Here is a 21284-nt window from a genome sequence, read left to right as displayed (position 1 = left end):
TCGTCACCACCCTCCAGGCCGTTCTGTTCATGGCTCGGTGTTTATTTTTTCACGAGCATACGAATAAGATGAAAGCGAGGCAGGGCTGGCTTCGGCTTTGGGTTCAGGGCCTGACATGTTGCCGCACACACAAACGCTCTCCTTCTGCCTCACACACGGCTCACAGATGGATTGGAACAATTAACCCCAATTAAGCTGTTCTTCTGTTAAAATCATCCGTCAGAAAAAATGGGGATGTGAAACCGTCCGCTCAGGAAGACGAGCGATTCTCTCCGACCACACTTCAGACAACAAACATGCAGGAAAACGCTGCTAGAGAGGGGGCTGCTTCACATTGTACAGCTGGAACGTAAACATGTCTAATGCTAAGGGTAACAGCGATTTCCGGGAGTCTGACTTGATGGATCTGGGGCTTGGCTTATTTTCTGCTTATTCACTTCAAGTGTCATGGAATTCCAAAATTCACATGCAAACTAAAAATTATAGTTTTTTTTAAAAGTCCATTGAAACAAATATACAGGAATGGCATTTTATAGTTCTTATATGTACATATAATCATTCTGAGACTGTAGGCAAACCTCCCAAGAATAATTAAAACTTTTGTTTGTCCTTCATTTAAGGCGATTGGACTAAAATAAAGAGCTGCTGATCTGGGGAATCTGGCATCGAGCTTATTTTGATGCACTAACTGTAGTTTTACAACAACTTAAACTTAAATTTCAAAAAGATTATCAAAAAGCAGACAGACATTTTTTTTCTGTCTGACTCGTACCTGATGAGGTTCAGAGGCAACTTGATAGTTTAGACATGAATCTTTAAGGTTTTTATTTTTTGTAGGTTTTAAAGCAAGAGGAAAATGCTTGGTCATTTAGAAAAAGGAAACGTGTGTGTTTGTAACCGGCTGATCCAGCAGCACGCACATAGCAGACAAAAGATTCCTGCACTCAGGAGAAAAAGGAATCACTTTCCATATGAAGTAGCCAAGATTTTTCCCTCAATAGTTTTTTTTTTAATTACAGCAGAGGGTTCCAGTTAAAAATACATTTTAATAGTTGCCAGAGTGAACTCTGTTCAGTTCGAGGGGGGGGGGGGCTCTTCAATTAAAGGAGTAATAAGCAAAATCTCAATATTTTAGAAAGAACTACAAAATAATGATGTGAAAAACAAAAGGTAATATTTCAGATGAACTATGGCGTTGTTCTCCAGTCTCTTTTTTACACGCTACTGCACGAACATGTGCGCGCGTGCATGTACGTGCATGTGAACAGCTGCCACTCAGGGCTTGGCCCGTCCCTGCCCTAAAATACCACCGTCAGAGCAGCGCAGCTTTGGAGCAACATGGCGGAGAGCACAACAGCAGATCAAAATGTTCTCTTGCTAACGGCATTATAAAGTTTTGAGTTACTTACTTCTCGACTAGAAATGTTCCTCCAAAAGGTGATGCTGTCTTGCTGTGTTTTTAATTCTATACAGATATGTGCAAAGAGGGTGACCCGTGAGAAGGGAAAGGTCTACAGACAGTGCTCAAGCACCACCTAGTGGTGAAATATCCCTTATTGCCCCTTTAAAGAAATTTACAGAAATTATTATTAACCTAGCAACCTACCTCTTTTTATCCTGTTTTTTTCCAATAAGTTTTTATATTTTATCTATTTTGTCTCAGCATCTTTTTGCTTGTATTTTAGCTTGTGAAGCACTTTCTGCAACATATGGATCGTGGAAAACTGCTTGATTGATTGATTGATTAACCCCACTGAGAAAAGTGTTAGTCTGAACATGTTCCTTTACAGCTTTGATTTGTATGAATCACATTTGCGTGGAGTGTGATTTTTTATTTATGCTTTCCACATTTGAAATTCTGGATAAAGGTTGTTTTTTGTGCTTTCTTGAAGCATTTTAAGATTTTAGGTCTTGATTTTAATTTCTTTGAATTTCATAAAGTTGCAGAGAACCAATATTCAAGAGTTTAGACAAGCCTCTCCTCTGCTCAGTTCCCCCCCCCCCCCCCCCCCCCAACTCACACACACCTGGTTTGCTGTTTACCGTCTCAACTGTGAGAAGCCTCCTGAAACGTCTCCCCACCCAGCCAGCGCTTGAACGGCCATCATCACCTAACCACATCCACCTCTTTCCCCTGACCCCACTCTTCCTCCCCGCCTTGCTCACCTTGCCACATTCCCCCTTCTGAGGGGTGCCTCCACCATCCCCTCTACTGGCTGCTTCCTCTTCCGCCTTGAATCACGTTCAATCACACATGGCAGGGATCATTATTTGTCTTTGATGGGTTAGTTGTATCTGCAATAGCTGACCCCCCCCCCCCTCCCCCCCCAATCTCCTGTGCTTCTGAGTCAAGATTAAGAGACCAAGGGCCATGCTGCCGTTTGTGTCGCTCCATTAATCGCTCATTTAGTTGTTCTAAATGCGAAATGGAGCCATCCATCTTTATCAAACCATAAACGGGAAAATCGTTCTTGTGAAAAAGCAGAGCAGCAAAATGACTAAACGCTTCCAGCTAACCCCCATTTCTGCCGCCTGATTCAAGTTGGCCCAAACCATTTATGAACCAAACTGCTCAAATAACACTTTTACCAACATCGATACAGTCAGCGGGATATTTTATGTAGGAACGTTGTTGGTTTTTTAGAAAATTGGTTGAACATTTTTTTTAGCAAGACATTTAGAAGCGAGACTTGGAGTTGAAATTTTCCCTTTTTGTCAACATTGCATCAGGACTAAAAGCTCCATATTTATACCTTTGAATTTATTCACCTTTTTGCATGGGGCAACCAGTATCTTTTACTTGGATTTTATGTGAAAAACTACCACAAACAATGCATAATTGTGATGTGGATAAAAAATGTGTGCTTAGGTTTCACACTTTTTTTCACAAGAGTCGTGTGCGTTACTACAGGATTGTAGGATTGTTCTGTATTTAGTTTCATGCATTTTCCCATCAGCTTCACCCAATTCCAACCTATTCCTCGTCCCTGCGGATTAAAAACATTCCCACATAATAATATGGCTGCTTCCAGGTGGTGTGTTCATGGTGCGTTTAGGGCCATGTCTGCTCCAGCCACCGTTCATAAAGGCAGAATTTGTGCAGTGCAAAATTATTACCTGTCATGGCAATAGCTTTTTTTGCCGAGCTGTGGATATCTGCAGCTCCCCCATAGTTGCTGTCTTGACAGATTCTGGGAATAATGCCAGAATATCATGTCTTGGTGTCACAATTGTGTCGTATTCTTTCCTTTTTTTTCTTATTCATTTTGGGGTATCAAGGTAATACAAATGCATATCACAGTCTGATTTTCATGTGTTGAAAAAAATACATGCTATACCATATGATTTCCTTCCCATTTAAAACTATGAACTTATTTGTGTTGGCCAATAAAATACATTCAGGTTTATGTAAAGTTTTTTTTTTTTTTTTAAATGCGGAAACGCAAGTTTTGACCTTTTAAATTTTGAGAAGTGGCCACATATTATTGCCATGCAAACACAGATTCAATCCTGCAGACTTCCACCTGTGATCAACAGCTGCTCTCATCCCTTGAAGAAGACAGGAAAACCTAAAAGGCGCACTCTGTTTTGCTCCATATAGGCTGAGTGTGGATGTGTGTGTGTCTGTGTGTGTGAGAGAGAGAGAGAGAGATGTTTACAGGTAGTCTGACTCAAATGAGAATTTCCTTACATTTTCTAGGCTGCTGTGTTGTGTGCACGGCCATCTAAACCACATTTGCTGCTCTGTTTGGGGGATTTCTCAATGCTTTGTAGCACACTGCATTCAGCCTATGAGTCACTGGTGCACTTTTCTCTGAGTGTGTGTGTGTGTCAGACACATGTTTTGGAAATGTGGCCATCCGTCTCCCTTCGTTTAGACAAACTCCATGTAGGCGTTCTGCAGCGTTTGCACGAACCTCTCTCCCGAGTTTCATTTTCACTGCAGCAGATTTTGCTCCATTCTTGGCTCCGCCGCTGTTTCACTTTCATTCCTGTTTGGTAACTTTCACCCCTCCCGCTGTTACTTTTAAGCTTTGGTCCAGATTAATTTCCCCAAAGTTATGTCACTAAACGGGATAGGTCCACGCGGCTGCAAAAGCCGCATCGCGCGGTGCAGTTGCACGGCTCGCTGTTGCCATCTTGTGGATGTGTTCTGTTGGCTGCAAGCGGGGAAACGGCGTGGATGGCTCAAACCCACTTCACCCCTTGCACTTGCAAAGCCCCCGTCCCTGAAAAAAAAGAACGTGGACATTGTCCAAGCTGTGGGTCTGGATCAGAACATAAATAAAGACAAGCCAAGGAAGGCTTGTTTGGTGTGAAAACCTGCTCAGCTTATTGAGGAATGTGGAATTAGGAATATGGCTTATTTGATTATTTGATATCTGAAGCATGTGTTTTTTTATCCTCTCTGTGTCCGTCAGTGGGTGTCGGCGCTCTGGATCTGGAGGGGGATACCCGTCTGGCGGCGCTCGGCAGGCTCGGCCACTCGGCGTCTCTGAAAAGAGGGGGCAGTCTGCGCTCGGTGCGACCCAGCAGTGAGTGCAAAATCACCCGCAGACACGGTGCCGCGGAGGGGCTTCCCTGCCGCTGCGCTGATGTTTACGCGTAACACTTTCTGTCATGTACCATGCTTAGGGGAATCTCCTCTTATCAGCCCGTACAGTAAGACCACAAGCAAACAAAAAAGAAAAAAAAATGTGTTTCTTCCAGGAAGGTATTTGTTGTGCAATTACCCACACATCATGACACAGCTTTGAGTTTGTGTGATAAAAGCTTTTCTTTCTTGCAGCGTGGCGTTCTGAAACCCCACAGCAGGTGCAGTTCGTGGAGAAGCTCTCAGACGTTGTGATCGGTCAGCTGCCAAACTTCTGGAAGCTGTGGATCTCCTACGTAAATGGAAGTCTTTTTAGCGAGGTAAACACTTCAGAAGCATCCTAGAGGGAGAAGGAACATTGGTACCACTTTACAATAAGGCTCCCTTTGTAGATGCTTATAAATGGTTTGTAGATGTTATTAACTAATCTGTAAACACTTTATAACTCCTTAATAACTGCATTAATAAAGGGCTAAAAAGAGACAAAAAAGAGACAAAACTGACCGGTTTCTTGCCAAAAAGTGAGCCAAATCTATATTTGGCTAAAGCATTTCAAATTCTATAAATTTTATCTAGAGTTGCTTTACTAAATATTTCAGTGTAAAGTACAACCTTGTAAGCTCAATAAGCATTTGAAAACGTAATTCTGTACCATGTAATATTCTACTTTGTGTCATGGTGTACACTTTACAATAAGGCTCCCTTTGATAATTGTGGATGTTTATAAAGCAGAGATAACCTGGACTGTTTTAGTCCTTGGAATCAAAACTAAATATCGTAATGGGTCAACATGGTAATTGGCAGGCCAGACCTGAAAGAAAACCAGAAATTGGTATTGGCCAGGAAAAGTGTTTTCCGTGCAACTCTTGTTGCATTAGCTGCAGAATTAAAAACAGCAGATTTGCTTCTCTTTCAGCAAACACATTCTTTTTTTAAAACTGCTGAAACTGAACTTTTTTTTTTTTAAGATTTAATATTGATTCGAAATCATGAGAATGTGTGGTTTTAAAAAAAGTCAATAAACATCCTTTTAACGCTGTGGCTCTAAACCAGAGTCAATTTCAGAACCAGGTTTCACTGTGGTTGTCGTCTCGTGTCTTCTATAGTATTTTTACCAGCTTTGCACATTTATAAAATCAAACTTCTATCCATGCATCTAATCGTCCTGCTAAGTCCACGTCTTTGATATGGGGGACCCGGGTTCGAATCCCAAAAGCAGCAGGAAGGGCATCCGCCGTAAAAACTTTGTCAAGTTGGTGCAAGGTGTAATGACTTGTTATGGAGACCCCTGACCCTGCTGAAGGCTGGCTTCCCCACAGGATGATTCTGCCACCACCATGTTTTGGGGTGGGGATGGTGTGTTTAGGTTGTTGTATGGTAGTAGTCTTCAGCTACACACAGGGTTTTTCCTCCAAGGCACACAATGAATTTACTCCCTTCTAATCCGGGTAGGCTTCGTGGTCCTCCAATGGCAGCGGGATGATGTTGCTGGGGATACGTGTCTGTTGATGGACATGTCATTTTTTGATGAGTTTCCAGGAACAATAATGTTACCAGAAATTTTTTTTTTTTCCTCGTTCCAAACCTCAAAGGGTGTTTACCAAAACTAAACCAGAAAAGGCTCAGTGATGTCATCGAAAACACTGTAAACTGTTCCAGATGCTAAATCGTGTAAAACAATATATTTTTTCCCGGCTGGCGAAATAAACTGGAAAGTTATCCTCTCTGCGTCCGTCAGTGGGTACCGCTGTTTAAAAGAAGAAAATGTTACACTAACTTAATAGACTTCATCTACCTAAGAAAATGTTAAGTGTTTTTCAAACTAGATTTTTTTTTTTCTCCCCTGCAGACTGGAGAGAAATCTGGCCATGTGGAAAAGTCCAAGAAGAATGCCAGACAGCGACAGAATGACTTTAAGGTACGAAGCTCTTAGTTTACTTAGAATTCAGCCCTTTTTGTAAATCACGTGAGGTTTGTTTTGTTTTTTAACATGTTTTCTTTGGTTTATTTTACTTTCTTATAGAAAATGATTGAGGAGCTGACAAACAGGCTTGTGAAGCTGATTCGCGGCGCTCTCCTCCCCACCACTCTGCCACAAGGAGAGCTTAATGTTTATGGAGGCTGGGAGGACAAGACGGAGCTAACCGGAGCCTGGTTCACTCAGATCATCCACACTGTCAGGTTCTCACCCTGAGTTTTCTGCCTCGGTCACGGTTGGGACTTCCTCTGTGCCACGTTATTAATGTCACGCTGTCGGTTTGTCTAATCTCTCATGCAGGGGTTGCCACGAGGCGCTGTCCACTCTGGAAATCCCAAACGATTTGCTGCAGGTGATCCAGGATCTGCTGCTGGAGCTGAGAGTCCATTGCGTGATGGTGACTCTGCTCCATACGGCAGAAGGTGAGACAGGCTCCACTGGGTTGGAAGCTGTGGAAAATGACTGGAGAAGTGTTCCCCTTTAAACCGTCTTCATCTGATCGTGTCAGCTTCATGTCTGAGAGAGGACACAGTTTCCATCTTTTTTTTTTTTTTTTTTATTAAACTTTGCAGCAACACTGCACACGTTTCTGATCATGCAATTTGGTGCAACACTTACAGCAGCTGCAGTCCACAAGTGCCCTTTACTTTAACCCCTGAAGTAATTTTGACAGTGTTATTTATTTATTTATTTAGGGAAAATGCATTTATCGCACAATGAAATGTATGCACAGTCAGATAATATAACTGTGGAGGAAAAAAACAGCACGGCACATTCCCACAGCTATTATTGTAAAACAAAATAAGAATGGCATCCTCTTCTATCAATGGAAAAGTGGATTTTGGTGAGGATGAATGCATTTTTTTTAAGAATAATTTATTTGAATTCACTTCATGTTTTCGGACCCAATGTGAAAAAATGGCTGCTTTTTCTCTCTTGTTTTGGGATTTATCAGTTTGGATGTGATTATCGCATACGTTGAGATTTTACACCTGGTTTCAGATGGTGTATTCAAGTTTATTTTGGTGTGTTTGCAGTGCAGAGGAGGTAATAAAGTCGGCTCTGATGTAAAACAATAGGATGAAAATGTGTAAAAGCACTTCCTTCCCACTGTTGGGTATGGCAGGGGATCTGTGATGCTGCAGGCCTGTTTGTTTTCCAAAGGGAACACGGTCAGAGTGCCAGACACATAATGAAGCTTATAGATTATTAATAGAAATCTGTTAGCATCCACCAATAAACTGAAATAGTGTTATCGTTGGATCCATCAGCAGGATAATTATGCCGAACATGTAAGCATAAAAATGGCTCAACAGACCTCCTCCTTCCATTGTCAGTCTCCAGACCAAAATCCTAAAGAAAACTGTATTATATTGCATTAGGAATCTTTGCAAAGTTTTCATACACCTTGAGAAGTTATTTCATAAACGCATACTTTACTGCAACAATTTACATACAAAAACACAAGGCAGAAATTAAATAAAGAAGTCACTTAAAACTGAAGCAAATTACCTGTCTGTTCATGGATGTAAAGCAGTAACAGAAATATTTTGTAAAAGAGAATAAATATAATTTAAAGAAACTCAAATTGCTTTATGTGCATGCATGAAATATGTAATCAGACGCATGGGTGTGTTTTCTAGTTAGACAGATGTAACTCGCTGGCCTAACTTAGCTGTTCAATTTTGACTCTGCCGCAATCCAAGAACTCTGCGGTACTTATGTTCTAGATAAATACCCTGAATTTCCTGCATTGATTATTTGGTGGTCAGGATGCATTTACCTCCTGCAACCTCCAGGGTTATAATGGAGAAAGTGTTATGAGACCAAAACCAGACATGTTCAGTTTCACTTGTGGTTAGGTATGGTCATTTTGAGAAGAGTGACTGGCTTTCGCTGAACTCCCTACACTCGTGTCCCACCGCTCGCACACACCACCAAACAAACTGTGGTCGTGTGCAGAAAGTTGGATTTTTCTTGACATTGTGTGGTTTCTCTTCAGAAACACTGAATTCTCTGTTTTTATTATCACCCTGTATTAATAAGGGATTCATGTTCGGTAAATTATTTATTGTGACTTCCGTATTGTTTCTTCCCCGTTTAGATGTGAAGAGGCTTGCCGGGAAGGAAGATTGGGTTGTAGATAACGAGGGAATCACCAGTCTGGTAAGAATGTGTTACTACACCAAGCAGTTCCCGGGCTAACAGAACTAAAAGATTTAGACAGTCTTTACTTTTTTAACATCAGTTTAACCCTATATTTTATTAGTGCATAATATCTAATAGAATCTAATCTGATCTAAATGTGATTTAATTTAATTTAGTAGCTTTGAATTGAATCAAATAATGTAATTGCCAAACTGTACATAGGACATTAACCGTACAAATAAGTAAGACATTAAAATGTGGCAGAAAAATCAAAGCAAGTTTCATAGGAAGATTTCTCTATTTTTCTTAAAATAAATTAAAATTGTTCCAGAGGAACCAACATGAATAGTTTCAGATCCTGCTGCAGATGGTTCCAAGTTGACGAGGCAGAGCAAGAAAATGCTATTTTTTTTCCCAGTTCTGACTGTTGTATCGAAGGGCTTAAAGTCCTGAGAACAAAGTCAATGGCTGGACTGTCTGAAGTGACATAAGGCGGGACCAATCCAAGGACAGCTTTATAGATAAAAATGTAACAATGTTTTAATCTACGGATTAAAAACTATGGCCAGTAAACCTGAAAATATAAAGTACAGTCATGAGTGAGAGATTTATACCCTATTATGAACCGTAATGCTCCCTGATAGTCATCCAACATATAGAATCAAGTGGCAGGTGTGTATATGTTGTCCTCATCACAGTAATCTAACAGAGTCAGGAAGGTCATTAAGACAAGCTGTTTGAAAAGCAAGAGCTATGTCTGAAGAAAAAAAACAAGTTTGATCCTTAACTTCTTTCCAATATGTCACTTAAATGAAAGCTTGCAGCTCTGAAGCCAACATCTGTGTTTTATAACAAAGCTGAAGACATCAGCAGCGGTCATAGCACTGCCAAAACGGATCTACAAATAAGTAAAATATTCTTAAAGTTAGCGTATTTATGTTTGATTTGAGCATGTAAATAAGATCATCTGCCAATGGAATGAGTATTTTGACCCCTAATATAAGATTAGACATACTGCACTTGAAATAAGATGATGGAGATTAATTGTTCCTGTTTTAAGTCCAAAAATCTTATTCCATTGGCAAATCATCTTATTTACCTGCTCAAATCAAGGACAAATACACTAATTTTTAGAACATTTTACTTATTTCTAGTTCTGTTTTTGCAGTGAGAGAAGTGGTAGATGCTGCAAATTGATCTGTGTTCAGTGTTTTACATAGAGAAATGTTATTCACAGGTTCCCAGAAAATACACCCCGACATCAGACCATGCAATGCAAATTGTAGAAAACCGAAAAGCTCAGACTCTACATGCCTCAGTTAGCATATTAAATGTCAAAGTTCGTTTAGTTAGTAGTGTAAAATGACCATGCCGTAAGTACTGTTTAGTACTTTCAGTAGAAATTACTCTTTAGTTTTGAAAGTAAAGTGCACCCTCAGCCTGAATTTTAAGTTCATTATTCTTCACCCCATGTTCCTAAGTGCTTCTCACATGTTTTGTCTTTGACGCTTTTTCCAGCCTTCCAAGTTTGAACACTGCATGATCCAGATGCTGCAGTCGCTGAAAGAGCCGCTGGAAATCAAACCAGGAGAAATCAATGTAGGTTTTGACTGCAGTTAAAGTGAGTTTTGAAATCCCCCAAAGGTCTGTCATGTCATTTAATCCTGTGAAAACCCATCTAATTGACCTAGGGCTATATTTTAGGAGGAAACAGAAAATCAAACAAAGTACTACTGAACCGAACAAACTAAACTCAAAGTGATTTAATTACGTCAAGCCTTGCTGTGTTTCCTCTTTATCTTTCAGGTGCTGCAGTTAGAACAGGTCCAGGACAAGGCAACAGAGCTCAGCGTGAGCATCATGAAGGTAAAGTGGGTTTAAAAACACACATTTACTTTTATTAGACTCATTTCCTGTATGATTTGAGACAGATTTCTAAACATGAGCAGAAGATGACTGTTTGCAGTTTGGGTAAAACATTTTATCCTTTTTTTCTTTACACCCCTCCACAGTTGTGCATTGACATGTGGGTTGGAGCAAAATGCCACATGTTTTTTAAAAACATGAATCCTAGACATTGTTTTTTGTTTCTCAAAATATTTTCACTCAAGATATTGAGTGAAAAAAAACACCAGAAAAAAAAAACACCAGAAAAAGAAAAAAAAAATCCCAGTCCAGCCAACACAAAGGAGACTTCCTTATAACACACACAGCAGGGACGGTAATCTTTTAATAAAATGATACAAATTTAAAACTTAAAAAAAAAAATGACACCTTGTAATATTGACCTTTCTACCAGCCAAGATGGACGTGTCGCAATGATCCTACCGCAACATTTAAAGACAATGTTGACCAATTCCAGCAAACCAAGTGAAATAGAAAAATAAAAATGACACAAAGACAAAAAAGGCATCAAACCCCAACTTTCCTCTATTTTGTTTTTCCAATGTACAAATCTATTATTTTTTTATGACCAGAACAAATTAAAGGGAACTTATCATGCTTTTAAATCCTTCCTTTCCACATTGAGATCATCCAGTTTTGGTGGTTTTGGTCTGAATTCCTTCTTATTGTTGCTCCAATGTCACTTTTTTACTCCAGTTCAACTCGAGGTGCAACTCGTTTTGGTGCTGTCTCTTTAAATGCAAACGAGGCACTTCTCACGATGTAATGAATTGTGTGGGTTCATACACTCAACATCTGAACATTTATCCTTATGCACTTGTCACTTCCGCATCCTTCAGCTTAGACTACAAAATTGCAGCAAAAAAAAAAAAAATTTAATTAAAAAAGTCACTACATACGTAAGCAAGAACTCCATGACCTTGTTTGCCGGCTCTGCAGCAAAAACTGTGACATAATTGTTCAAATAAACATAATAGAGAACAGAGAAAACTGAACGGCTTGAAGAACATGACCCACAGAGAATATGAAGTTAACTACGCAGCACCTGGACAGACAAAATTAAAATCTTCTGCACTCCTAGCGACTCCAAATACACAACCACATGTATTTAAGGGCTAACAAACTTGATATTGCATAATTTTTACTTTAAACGATTACATCTGTTACAGCTGGGCATGTTTTCATTCACCATAACTTATAAGACTGGATATCAAAGCTTTGATGTTTGTGGAAGTGACGTGGATCTCCATGTGTTCACCTTAGGTTTTTATAAACTGTTTGGAGCAGCTGAGCACGAAGGCCGACGAAGACTTTTATGTACCTCAGTAAGTACTTTTAAGATTTTTTTTACCGTGTTTTTTTTCTACTCTCTGTTTATTGTGGTCGCCTCTGAAAAAGAAACGTCTCCTGTGTTGATGCAGCAACATTTCAGTGGACCTGTCCTCTCCAGATCGCTATTCCAGCATCCAGGAGGGATTCACTCCAACATCCGTAAGCGCTGCTTCGTTATTCTTTCCATTGGGTTTTAATAGCCTGAAATCCTGCAGCCAGCCTGCGCCATGGCAGCGTCACCCGAGCGTGGGATCTCGCTCGAACACAACTAGACAAACACACATCTCAGTCACTGGAACCACAAAAATCTTATCAGGCTGTTTCCTGGTTGTGGACAAGCAGCAGATACGTCCTTGTTTCCTGTAACTTGGTTGAGTTGTTGGTGGTGGTAGTGGGGTGGGGGGTTAAAATGCAGGGGAGGAGGATGGGAGGAAGAGCAGGGTACGGGGTGCTTCTGGTAAAGGGAAATGGAGCAAGGTGCAGGAGGGGTTTCCCCACCCCGAATGTGAGTAGCGGGAGTTTGGCAGCTGAGCTGTATAGTGGATGACCAGAGTAAAGACTGATTTCACTCATATTTTTATCTTTGTTCTTATTTTTTGACTTTGTAACGTGCCCCGAGATGACATGTGCTGTGAATTGGCGCTATATAAATAAAATTGAATTGCATTTGATTGAATTTTGAGAGTAAAAAACGACCAACTAAAAACCCTGTAGGGGTGTAAATCTGACAACCATTATATCAGGTTTCTGTAGCCCACTGAAGTCACTTGTCTCTGCTGAAAAAAAGCATGAAAAGCAAAAGTGTTGCGAGTGACGCCTGGTTTTGTGGTTGGCGCAACATAAGCTAATCACTCAGTCATCGCTCTATTTCTAAGAGCTAGCCTTGGTTATTTAGGGTGTTTGTATCTGCATGTAGGCTTTTTTTTGGAGGCCATTGAGTTTACATTGATGTAAAGATATGCCAGTTCTAGTAGGACAGGACATAATTTAGATTAATCCCAGACAAGCACTCCCATAATATTAAAAAACAAGTATAATTCAATGTATCCCAATCCGAATATGTCTCACTGGTGTAACGGGGAGCGTGAATGACTAGGGATAAGTACAGTGCCCTAGAATAGTATTCCCATGCCTTGAAATCTGGAACATTTTGTTACATTATAACTACAGCACATTTTAGAGAGAAAAACACCCAGCATAGCTGTGAAGTAGAAGAAAAATTATACATTTTCCAATGTTTTTTTCCCCCCAAAGTAAAATCTATTAAATGTATGACGTGTATTTTTCTTTTTATTCAATACTTTTTAGAACCTGATTTTGCTGCTGTAACAGCTGCAGTTCCTTTGGGGCATGTCTCTTCCAGCTGTGCACATCTGGAACCTCAACTTTTCTGTCTTTTTTTTAAATTGAAATTAGTTCTGGATGTTGACAGTCTGAAGTCATTTGCAACCGTAAGAGATTTTTTTTCCCAGTGCTCCGTTTTATTTATCTCCATCCATCTTCCAGTCCACGTTGACAATTTCACCGTCCCAGCTGAAGCATCCCTGCAACATGATGCTGCCACCACCATGTTTCCCCATGGGGGAGTTGTTTTCATGGTGATAAGCAGCGGTAATTTACACCACACATAGTATTTTGCATGTAGGCCAAAAGGTTCAATTTTGGTCTCTTCTGACCAGAGCAACTTCTTTAACGCTGCACCCTCTACATTATGGTTAACTGCAAACAGGACTTATGTCTTTCTTTCTATAGTTTTCTTAATTTCCAACTCATTCACACAGGTCAGATTTGTGAAATTGACAACTTAATAGTTTTCCTATCAACAGATTCTCCCACCTGAGCTTTGTGTCTCTGCAGCTCCTCCAGATACGTTGCTTGATGAGGTTCTGTGTGACAGAACCTTAAAACTATTTTAATTCCTAGTTTAAAAGAGGTCTACATGCTTATGTTTTAACTGTTCTTTGTCAGCTGTGTTGAGACTTGTAGCTCACAAATTGTATTTCTATGCATTTCCATGTCTAAAATATGTATAAAAGTAGTAGCGATGATCTCCAGCTTCAACTGGAGTTTAAAAAGCGGACGTTTATTTTATACGTCAGTTTTTCCAGTGACGAGAATGAAATCAGGAGAAGGAAGAGGCCAGGACAAACGTTGCCACCCAGAGGGGAAAAGAATCGATGAGCCAAGCCTGTCTGTAAGATTCTGGTAGCATTCAGCCAGATAACATAGGCTACATTCACACTGCAGGGAAATGCGACCCAATTCCGATCTTTTCTCCCCAAAATCTGTGTCACTTCCAAATGTGGTACTAATTTGAATATGCATCGGGGTTTACACATCTACACATCCACACACAATGGTAGCTGTTGGCGCTACACTAAAGACCATTCTGTGCTGCTTTGTTCTCACCTTACTTCATCTTGCTATGATGTGGTGTTATTGTTGTCGGATCTCATTGCTCAACGGTTTTCTAATAATAGCAAGGAGAGATGGCCGCCAGTATCCGTCCGTCCGTCCGTCCGTCCGTTGTCTTCCGCTTATCCGGGGTCGGGTCGCGGGGGTAGCAGCTTCAGTAGGGAGGCCCAGACGTCCCTCTCCCCAGCCACTTGGGCCAGCTCCTCAGGAGGAATCCCAAGGCGTTCCCAGGCCAGCCGGGAGACATAGTCCCTCCAGCGTGTCCTGGGTCTTCCCCTGGGTCTCCTCCCGGTGGGACGTGCCCGGAACACCTCTCCAGGGAGGCGTCCAGGAGGCATCCTGACCAGATGCCCGAGCCACCTCAACTGGCTCCTCTCGACGTGGAGGAGCAGCGGCTCTACTCTGAGTCCTCCCCGGATGACTGAGCTCCTCACCCTATCTCTAAGGGAGAGCCCAGACACACTACGGAGAAAACTCATTTCAGCCGCTTGTATCCGGGATCTCGTTCTTTCGGTCACGACCCAAAGCTCGTGACCATAGATGAGGGTAGGAACGTAGATCGACCGGTAAATTGAGAGCTTCGCCTTTTGGCTCAGCTCTCTCTTCACCACAACGGATCGGTACAGCGCCCGCTTCACAGCAGACGCTGCACCAATCCGCCTGTCGATCTCCCGCTCCATCTTCCCCTCATTCGTGAACAAGACCCCAAGATACTTGAACTCCTCCACTAGGGGCAGGACATCCTCCCCAACCCGGAGAAGGCACTCTACCCTTTTCCGGTTCAAGACCATGGTCTCGGATTTGGAGGCACTGATTTTCATCCCGGCCGCTTCGCACTCGGCTGCGAACCGCTCCAGTGAGAGCTGTAGATCAAGCCCTGATGAAGCCAATAGGACCACGTCATCCGCGAATAGCAGAGACGCAATCCTAAGGCCACCAAAGCAGATCCCCTCAACACCTTGGCTGCGCCTAGAAATTCTGTCCATAAAAGTTATGAACAGAATCGGTGACAAAGGGCAGCCTTGGCGGAGTCCAACTCTCACCGGAAACGAGTCCGACTTACTGCCGGCAATGCGGACCAGACTCTGACACCGGTCGTACAGAGACCTGACAGCCCTTATTAAAGGGTCCGGTACTCCATACTCCCGGAGTACCCCCCACAGGATCCCCCGGGGGACACGGTCGAATGCCTTCTCCAGATCCACAAAGCACATGTAGACTGGTTGGGCAAACTCCCATGCCCCCTCCAGAATCCTGCTGAGGGTGTAGAGCTGGTCCAGTGTTCCACGGCCAGGACGAAAACCACACTGCTCTTCCTGAATCCGAGATTCGACTATCCGACGGACCCTCCTTTCCAGAACCCCTGAATAGACCTTACCAGGGAGGCTTAAGAGTGTGATTCCTCTGTAGTTGGAACACACCCTCCGGTCCCCCTTTTTAAATAGGGGGACCACCACCCCAGTCTGCCAATCCAGGGGAACTGCCCCCGATGTCCACGCAATGCTGCAGAGCCGCGTTAACCAACACAGCCCCACAACATCCAGAGCCTTAAGGTACTCAGGGCGAATCTCATCCACCCCCGGAGCCTTGCCACTGAGGAGCTTTTTAACAACCTCGGCAACCTCAGCACCAGAGATGGGAGAACCCGACCCAGAGTCCTCAGGCTCTGCTTCCTCAATGGAAGACGTGTTGGTGGGATTAAGGAGGTCTTCGAAGTATTCCGCCCACCGACGCACGACGTCCCGAGTCGAGGTCAGCAGCACACCACCCCCACTGTAAACAGTGTTGGTGCTGCACTGCTTCCCCCTCCTGAGACGCCGGATGGTGGACCAGAATCGCTTCGAAGCCGTACGGAAGTCTTTCTCCATGGCCTCTCCGAACTCTTCCCACGCCCGAGTTTTTGCCTCGGCGACCAGCCGAGCCGCCTGCCGCTTCGACTGCCGGTACACATCAGCTGCTTCCGGAGTCCCACAGGCCAAAAAAGCCCGGTAGGACTCCTTCTTCAGCTTGACGGCTTCCCTCACCGCTGGTGTCCACCAGCGGGTTCGAGGGTTGCCGCCACGACATGCACCGACAACCTTGCGGCCACAGCTCCGACTAGCCGCCTCAGCAATAGAGGCGTGGAACATGGTCCATTCAGACTCAATGTCCCCCGCCTCCCTCGGGACGTGTTTAAAGTTCTCCCGGAGGTGGGAGTTAAAGCTCCGCCTCACAGGGGACTCCGCCAGACGTTCCCAGCAAACCCTCACAGTACGTTTGGGCCTGCCCGGTCGGACCGGCTTCCTCCCCCGCCATCGGAGCCAACTCACCACCAGGTAGTGGTCGGTGGAGAGCTCCGCCCCTCTCTTCACCCGAGTGTCCAAGACATGTGGCCGCAGGTCAGATGAAACGACAACAAAGTCGATCATTGAACTGCGACCTAGGGTGTCCTGGTGCCAAGAGCACATATGGACACCCTTATGCTTGAACATGGTGTTTGTGATGGACAATCCATGACGAGCACAGAAGTCCAACAACAAAACACCACTCGAGTTCAGATCAGGTGGGCCATTCCTCCCAACCACGCCCCTCCAGGTCCCACTGTCATTGCCCACGTGAGCGTTGAAGTCCCCCAGCAAAACGAGGGAGTCCCCAGGAGGGGCACTCTCCAGTACCCCTTCCAAGGACTCCAAAAAGGGTGGGTAATCTGAACTGCTGTTTGGCGCATAAGCGCAAACAACAGTCAGAACCCGTCCCCCCACACGGATGCGGAGGGAGGCCACCCTCTCGTTCACCGGGGAAAACCCCAACGTGCAGGCACCGAGATGGGGGGCAACAAGTATGCCAACCCCAGCTCGGCGCCTCTCACCATGGGCAACTCCAGAGTGGAAGAATGTCCAGCCCCTCTCAAGGAGACTGGTTCCGGAGCCAGAGCGGTGCGTCGAGGTGAGTCCGACTATCTCTAGTCGGAACCTCTCAACCTCGCGCACAAGCTCAGGCTCCTTCCCCACCAGAGAGGTGAGTATCCGTGTTTTTTATTTTTTTATTTTCAAGGGTTTTTTAAACAAAACTTTATTGAACAATTTTAGAAACAATTACATTCACCATTACCTCCTTAAACGATGCGCTGCTGTGAAACGTCTCCTGCTGTTATTCGGCCACCTCAATAAAAATCTGATTTTTGGCAAAGAATCAGAATTGAGCATCAAGACCTGCAGTGTGAACGTAGCCAATTAGGTCTCTTATTTCCCCAAACTCACTGAATCCAAACTCAGGTGTTTGGTTGAGCCATACGTAGTTTTTCTCTGCTGAATCAGCCCATACTTTACTTGCAAGGTTTTAACTAAAAAGCAACTTTCAAAGTGGTATAAAGACAGGTAGGCAAATACTGATTAACAATCGGGCTGCAGTTGCACTAAAACCCTCTGCTGATCTTCTGGCTAAAACGCGGAGAAAGAAAAAACCATCACAGGTGCAGCTAGGTAGCATGCTTAGACATGCCTTCCTGCCTTGCAAGTTATAACTCTGGAGCAACTGATTGTTTTAAAGGAGCTATAAGTAATACTGACACCTCGTGTCTCAAATCGGTACAACAGCTTGCTAATCACAACAATCTAATAGGCTGTTTTTAAATGGTGGGAAACACTTCTGAATTTTTACTGACACATGACAGGTCTAAGATGTTGTATCCTGTTCTGTTTCTGTTCTACTTCTCTTACTGGTGTCCATATTAGCAGGCTGCTGCTCTTTTGCCAAGATAAAATACCAAATGCTCTGTTTTGTGAACCATGGGAAATCTCACAAGATTGGCTCAGGAACCAGGAAGTAAAAACTCTGAACTGAAGTAGTTCCGGTCTGTACCTCTAGGTTTGAAAGGAGAAAAACTTGAATAAGACATTGTTGATGGAGAGGACCCATTGTTTATAGGGAATATTACATCCATCGCAGGTGAGAAATGAGAATAATTTAGGTTGATTTTACAGTAAATATCTTACTCATAAGTCTTACTCATAAGTTTTACAAAAGTTAAGTTTTACAAAAACACACACATTAACAAGGCCTGGATAGGTTGGCTAAAATTTGTTTGCATTTACGTTCACCTCAAGTTTTTATCAGGTAAATGAAAATCTGTTCCTTCTCCAGCATCTTTCAGAATTCGCTTTAAATAGTTAGATTTCATGTTTGCTTTTGTCTTCATAGTTATTTAAGCATTAATGTCGCTTGATACACTATAATTATTATATTTCCAGTTCTAAATTTACATTTATATCCAACAAATAAATCCATATTATAAAAAATGCAAGCAAACATCCAAATGAAGTGTTAATACTGTTTCAGAATATATATATATATATATATATATATATATATATATATATATATATATATATATATATATATATATATATATATTATATTCTATGAACATTGTAGATTCACACTGAAAGCATCAAAACTATCAATTAACACATGTGGAATTATATACTTAAGAAAAAGTATGAAACAACTGAAAATATGTCTTATATTCTAGGTTCTTCAAAGTAGCCACCTTTTGCTTTGATTACTGCTTCACACACTCTTGGCATTCTCTTGATGAGCTTCAAGAGGTCGTCACCTGAAATGGTCTTCCTACAGTCTTGAAGGAGTTCCCAGAGATGCTTAGCACTTGTTGGCCCTTTTTCCTTCACTCTGCGGTCCAGCTCACCCCAAACCATCTGGATTGGGTTCAGGTCAGGTGATTGTGGAGGCCAGGTCATCTGGCGCAGCACCCTATCACTCTCCTTCTTGGTCAAATAGCCTTTACACAGCCTGGAGGTGTGTTTGGGGTCATTGTCCTGTTAAAAAAATAAATGATGGTCCAACTAAACGCAAACCGGATGGAATAGCACACCGCTGCAAGATGCTGTAGTAGCCATGCTGGTTCAGTATGCCTTCAGTTTTGAATAAATCCCCAACAGTGTCACCAGCAAAGCACCCCCACACCATCACACATCCTCCTCCATGCTTCACGGTGGGAACCAGGCATGTAGAGTCAATCCGTTCACCTTTTCTGCGTCGCACAAACACACGATGGTTGGAACCAAAGATCTCAAATTTGGACTCATCAGATCAAAGCACAGATTTCCACAATGTCCATTCCTTGTGTTCTTTAGCCCAAGCAAGTCTCTTCTGCTTGTTGCCTGTCCTTAGCAGTGGTTTCCTAGCAGCTATTTTACCATGAAGGCCTGATTCACACAGTCTCCTCTTAACAGTTGTTTTAGAGATGCGTCTTCTGCTAGAACTCTGTGTGGCATTGACCTGGTCTCTAATCTGAGGTGCTGTTAACCTGCGATTTCTGAGGCTGGTGACTCTGATGAACTTATCCTCAGCAGCAGAGGTGACTCTTGGTCTTCCTCTCCTGGTGCGCTCCTCATGTGAGCCAGTTTCTGTGTAGCGCTTGATGGTTTTTGCGACTGCACTTGGGGACACTTTCAAAGTCTTCCCAATTTTTCGGAGTGACTGACCTTAATTTCTTAAAGTAATGATGGCCACTCGTTTTTCTTTACTTAGTTGCTTTTTTCTTGCCATAATACAAATACTAACAGTCTATCCAGTAGGACTATCAGCTGTGTATCCACATGACTTCTGCACAACTGATGGTCCCAACCCCATTTATAAGGCAAGAAATCCCACTTATTAAACCTGACAGGGGACACGTGAAGTGAAAAACCATTTCAATGTGATGACCTCTTGAAGCTCATCAAGAGAATGCCAAGAGTGTGTGAAGCAGTAATCAAAGCAAAAGGTGGAAAACCTAGAATATAAGACATATTTTCAGTTGTTTCACCCTTTTTTGTTAAGTATATAATTCCACATGTGTTAAGTGATAGTTTTGATGCCTTCAGTGTGAATCTACAATTTTCACAGTCATGAAAATAAAGAAAACTTTTTGAATGAGATGGTGTGTCCAAACTTTTGGTTTGTCCTCTGCGTTTAACCCGTCCCTTAGGGAAACATTGGATTGCCACTGTGCAGCGCCCAGGAAGCGTTTTGGGACTGAGTGTCTTACTCAGAGACCCAAAGTAGCAGTCTGTGGGATTTGAACCGGGCAACTTGCAGCCATTTACGGTCTATGAGGCTTATCACTCTCTACAGAGATTCACTTTTTACTTACCCATGCATCGTCTGTGAGCTTTATTGTGTCCTTTTTCTTCAGAAGTGAGTTAAAATATTTCTTTCTCAGTGCAAAGTAAATGTCTTGGGCTATATGGTAGAAGATGGAAGCTAAAATTAGTTTTGTTTGTAGGAGCAGCGCCTGTTGATCATCCTCAGTAACTGCCAATACCTGGAAAGACGCACCTTCCTGAACCTGGCAGACCACTTCGAGAAGCACGGCTTGACGGGGACAGAGAAGATCAATCGGGTCAGTAACCGAAAGCACGGCTCCTTTTAAATCAGCATTAAAACTTCAGCCAAAGGACTCGGTGCTCGCACATTCACGCTGTTATTCTGTGTAAGAAGTGTTGAGGTCTCATTAACAGCAAACCTGATCAGTGAGGTTCTGTTTCTCAGCAGAGTGATGACTCTTGATTTAAAAAAAAAAAAAAAAAAAAAAAAAAAAGGTAAATGTCATTGTCTTCAAAGCTCATTTCCACATTTTTACCGCTTTCTCTTCACTCACACAGACACTCACTCACAAGGCAGCTCACAATGACTAATGGCTGAATCACAAAGAAAATAAGTCTTCGGTTGGTTTTCCAGTAAAAACAGTCTATCATTATTTTCTTTGAAAGCTCGATTTAGAGTCGCATTAATACATCGAGAATATTTATTGGGTCCTTTGAGGACCGTACTCCTCAAAGGTGAAAATAGCTCTGAAAGTGGTTGTGAAAACTCCCAAGATGCGCCTGTTACAAAACTGTCGCACGGTGTGATATCTTTATCAACGTTAAC

General features: G+C 42.6%; 1 protein-coding gene across 1 annotated transcript in view; it reads left to right on the top strand.

The window, feature by feature from the left end:
• The window catches only part of exoc2 (exocyst complex component 2), a gene marked incomplete at its 5' end in the record, with an annotated part of 68210 nt that overhangs the window by 39201 nt on the left and 7725 nt on the right, over positions 1-21284 (top strand). Inside the window, 11 exon segments of the mRNA XM_036134246.1 lie at positions 4422-4535; positions 4790-4914; positions 6444-6512; positions 6618-6775; positions 6873-6994; positions 8677-8738; positions 10239-10319; positions 10527-10586; positions 11889-11950; positions 12047-12116; positions 20638-20754. Of these exon segments, the coding sequence (XP_035990139.1) occupies positions 4422-4535; positions 4790-4914; positions 6444-6512; positions 6618-6775; positions 6873-6994; positions 8677-8738; positions 10239-10319; positions 10527-10586; positions 11889-11950; positions 12047-12116; positions 20638-20754 (1040 nt within the window).

The sequence above is a fragment of the Fundulus heteroclitus genome, unplaced genomic scaffold, assembly GCF_011125445.2.
Source record: "Fundulus heteroclitus isolate FHET01 unplaced genomic scaffold, MU-UCD_Fhet_4.1 scaffold_78, whole genome shotgun sequence".
Taxonomy (NCBI): Eukaryota; Metazoa; Chordata; class Actinopteri; order Cyprinodontiformes; family Fundulidae; genus Fundulus; species Fundulus heteroclitus.
This window is presented reverse-complemented; position numbering and strand designations above follow the sequence as displayed.